At 46.7% G+C, this 4,068-nt stretch overlaps 1 protein-coding gene across 1 annotated transcript; it reads left to right on the top strand.

Moving 5' to 3' along the window:
* The first annotated feature begins 828 nt into the window (after positions 1-828).
* Positions 829-3,845, top strand: LOC142590688 (uncharacterized). The gene is made up of 5 exons (XM_075703104.1): positions 829-1,104; positions 2,340-2,487; positions 2,591-2,671; positions 2,747-2,806; positions 2,992-3,845. The coding sequence occupies exons 2-5, from the start codon at positions 2,347-2,349 to the stop codon at positions 3,100-3,102; spliced, it is 393 nt and encodes a 130-aa protein (XP_075559219.1). The 5' UTR covers positions 829-1,104; positions 2,340-2,346; the 3' UTR covers positions 3,103-3,845.
* The last annotated feature ends 223 nt before the right edge of the window (positions 3,846-4,068 follow it).

Genomic DNA, 4,068 nt, shown 5'->3' with positions numbered 1-4,068 from the left:
TTCGCCTCCCCAAGCTCGGCCACAGTCCTCACCAACTGCGCGGCCTGGGCCGCCTCCACCTTGACGAAATTTTCAACCTTCGCCTGCAGTGCTACCCGCTTCTCCTGCTCCTCCCTCAAGTTTGCCTTAAGCTCTTGAAACTTAGCCGCCCAATTCTCTTCCAGTTTTTGGACGGCTTCCCTGACGCCCTCGCGCGACCTGCACGTGCAGCTAGACCCCACCGCGTCTGCTAAATTCTGAAATTTAGTCTCGTCGAGGAAGCACCAGCGCAGGCACTCGTCGCACTGCACTTGCTCCCCGTCCCCCGCGGCCTTCACGTTTTTCGATTTCATCGCTAGGCCTACGTCCCTAGGCCCAACGAGCAAGTTCGCCAAATCACTCACGCAAACCCGACCTCGACCGCTATCCCAAACAAAAACAAAGAATTATCACTCCCTACTCCATGTGAGAATCCGAAGAGCTAGCTGAAAGAACTACCCCCTAGGCCTAACGGGGGAGCCGCCAGACCTAGACAAAGCCGGTACGTTTCCTACTCCTACCAAAAATTCAAAATTTGCGCCCCTACTCCATGCAAAAGAAAACACTTCAAAACACTAGCTAATAAAGATAAAAGAGTACTTAGCTACGAACGAAGTCGCTGAAGCCTCGTCCACAGGAGCATCCGCGAGCCACGACCGTTCCCAACGCGCAAAAGTCTTCTGTTTTCTGTTGTACAGCGCCACCTGTGGTCCCATACTTTAGTTCACGACGCCACCGCTACGCTTATTTCCGTAGCACTGTGGAAGGTACAGTTTCCCTTCTCCAAGTTTGTATAGGTGTTCTGTGGTCCAGTCGCCGTGTGTGCCGTAGAGGCTGCTGTCGCGGACGGAAGAATGGAGCTGCTAGCAAAGAACAAGCGAACGGCCAAGCAGTTATGCTGTGCTCCTCGGCGCGTGCCAGCGAGATGGAAGGACAGCGATATTTCCGTTCACGCATTTCCCTCCGAGTCGAAAGGCTGAAGCCGCAGAACCAGGTGGATCGCTAACATCCGCATCGGCAAGGCTGTGACGCTGACAGTGACTGTTTGCTCACGGCATTATGCACGGGATAATTTCTCCTTACCAGGTGAGACACTATTGTTAGCTTGTGAACTCGAACCTAATGCATGACCATTGTGCGTGGCCATTATACATGTCGCTGTGTCACCTTATGTAAACACGTTTCACATTGCGAGCACTGCCGATTGGGCTATGCATTATTTGCTGCATGTTAGCCGCAACGCGAAATTCGAGCACAGGTTCGAGACCTGTCACAGCGGTTTCTCCGAGGAACGTCTCCTCTGCACTCGTTAACCACATTGGCTGTAATTTTTTTTTTTTTTGAATATACTGCAGGCCCTTCACGGCCCGTGCAGGAGTGGTACAGAGACGCAATGAAAAAAAATCACGATGACAAGTCAATACACTGAATGCAGTTAATAAAAGAGTCGATGTTATTGCAACACACAATATCGTTAGTTAACTTGTTCCACTGCTTCCACCAATTAGAGCTCATGTTTGACGCTTCACAGTGGTTTCTGCGAGGAACGTCACCTCTGCGCTCGTTGGCTACTCCCGGCTGTAACTCGGGAGGCTTTTGATGCCCAGCACGTCTCGCGCAACTTATACGGGCGTCGGAGATTCAAATGTTTACGAATGATGTACTAGCAAGTTCGGGAAGTGTTGAGTGTAAACGTGCCACCTATGTGGCATGCTAAAGCGGAATAAATATCGTGCGTGGCGCGGATGAACTTGCAGCACAGGCGCACTGCACACGGGCACTTCCCAGCGCGACTGATTACGAATTTGCCACTTGCACTTGAGAATCTCCGACGCGCTCAAGAGTGGCCATATGACACTGGTATTTCGCACCGACGGCGAGCCTATCACGTTCATTGGAGAAGTTTGCCACTTACGCGACAGCCACATGTCAATTTTACACGCGTTTGCTAGTTGCGAGGAAAATTTACGGCGTCCGCCGTCTACTGACGTGCCGCATATGTATGTGCAGTATTAGTACCTAAGCTAGCTTCATCTGTGTTATTAAATCATCACCAAGTCAGTGGCAAAACTACTTAGGTCATATGGTGGTGTTTGCACCTGTGTACTTTGCGTTATGAGCAGCTTTCAACTACGTTTTGCAGATGCTACATTCGGTGTACAACGTTGCATAGCCTTGCAGACTCAAACCGTGCTTCATTTCCTTGCAAATGCTTTTTTTATAAATATTGTGGCCTTGTTTCTGAGGTAAAAAGAAAAAAATTCTGGGTACAGCCCATATTGAGGCACAATAAAGCATAAACAATTCATTTATTTTTTCAGATGTAGCATGTCAAAGACAGCGGCTGAAAAAAATGCAATACCAACTGAAAACCTGCCTAGGACGTCATGTTATGATGAGAACAAGGATGCTCATATGAAAGCGCTTTCACTGGCAAGACTTCGCCGACGTGCGTATCGGTCAGCCAGAGTAAGTTAATTTGACTGCATGGTGCAGCACTTATATGCTTATGGTACATACACCATGTCTACAAGCATGCAATAGATGTCAACACCTTTTTAATGCATTACAGAATGAATTAAGCCAAGAAACTGCTGCCTCCCCATTAGAAGCAAAGGTGTTGCTCCATGCACCTGTCAGCACGACCACCATGGTAAATTGGCTGCCTGCAAATTGTGCACACATTGCTTCACCACTAATTCCTTGGGAATGAACTCTGACATTGCAGGACGATCTCCCATCCCCTGACAGCAACAGCATGCACCAAATAAGTGACAAAGGAAACATGGTAATTTCTTTTTGTATATGTATGTGTTGTGGTAGCTGTCTTTACCCAGACGGTGGCATGCTTTCTGGATTTACATCGTAAAAGCATTGTAGCACATGGTGTGTGATGGGTGCATATTAACTGCAACTTGTGCACACATTGCTTAACCACTGGTTTCTTGAACTGAACTCTATCTGACATTGCAGGACGATTTCCCATCGCCTAACAGCATGGACCAAAGCCTTGCAAACACCATAAGGGACAAGGACATAGCAAATATGGCAATTTATTTTTTCTATATATTTGTGATGTGGTAGCTGTCTTTACCTAGCCGGCAGCATGTTTTCTGGATTAACTTCGTGAAAGGATTGTGGTGTGTGATGGGTGCAAATTAACTGATGCAAAAAGCCTGGCTTTCCTACTTCCAACATTGAATTTAACATGTTGACGTGCATTATTGGAATGACAAAAAGAAGCTGCATCTCGCGTCAGATATGTCAGACATTATAACTCTTGCTTTTGTTTTGTGACAGGAATGTGCTTGCCAACCTGGCCCCCGGACATTAATGGCAGAGTACTCAAGAGAAGAAAAAGACTTGGCAAATTTCCTACTAGAAATGGCTTCAGGGACAAGGCTTACAGAAAGCAAGGCTGACCAAGTGACATCGGGTACTTTTCCACAGAAGTTTGTGAACACGATAAATAGTAGCAACGTAAATACATTCACAGGCCTGCCATCATTCGATGTTCTGAATGCTCGTGTGACGTGCTACACAAAAATTCATCCACTTTCAGGACGGCACCAGTTATCTGTAAAAACAATTGCATTGACATTGGTGAAATTGAAGCATAATATTTCCACTGCATTCTTGAGTCACCTTTTTAACTGTTCTCGAACTACATGTAGCAACATAATTGCAGAGACTGCTCAGTTGATGTCTGAAATTTTAAAAGTAACTGTGGCTGTGCCACCAAAAGATGATGTTGAACATTTGCCTGTCTGTTTTAAACACTTCAGTAATGTGCGTGTCATTGTAGATTGCACCGTAATTCCTATTAGCCAGCCCAACTGTTTGCGATGTGCATTACAGACCTACCCCTTCTACAAGAAAGGTTTCACGGTTAAATATATGGTGACTGTTACAACAAGTGGTCTTAGTGCCTACATAAGCCAAGGATATGGAGGCCGCACCTCAGACAAGGCCCTGTTTGAGCAAAGCTGCCTCGTCAAGCAACTAGACCCGATATCAGATGCCATAATGGCAGACTGTGGCTTTCTTATT

Source organism: Dermacentor variabilis, chromosome 8 (genome assembly GCF_050947875.1).
Source record: "Dermacentor variabilis isolate Ectoservices chromosome 8, ASM5094787v1, whole genome shotgun sequence".
In the NCBI taxonomy this organism is placed as follows: domain Eukaryota; kingdom Metazoa; phylum Arthropoda; class Arachnida; order Ixodida; family Ixodidae; genus Dermacentor; species Dermacentor variabilis.
This window is presented reverse-complemented; position numbering and strand designations above follow the sequence as displayed.

Coding starts and splice junctions, on each gene's coding strand:
- LOC142590688 (XM_075703104.1), top strand. CDS start 2,347: ATGTCAAAGACAGCGGCTGAAAAAAATGCAATACCAACTGAAAACCTG. Junction 2,488..2,590: donor GTGCGTATCGGTCAGCCAGA/GTAAGTTAATTT, acceptor AATGCATTACAG/AATGAATTAAGCCAAGAAAC. Junction 2,807..2,991: donor TAAGTGACAAAGGAAACATG/GTAATTTCTTTT, acceptor CTGACATTGCAG/GACGATTTCCCATCGCCTAA.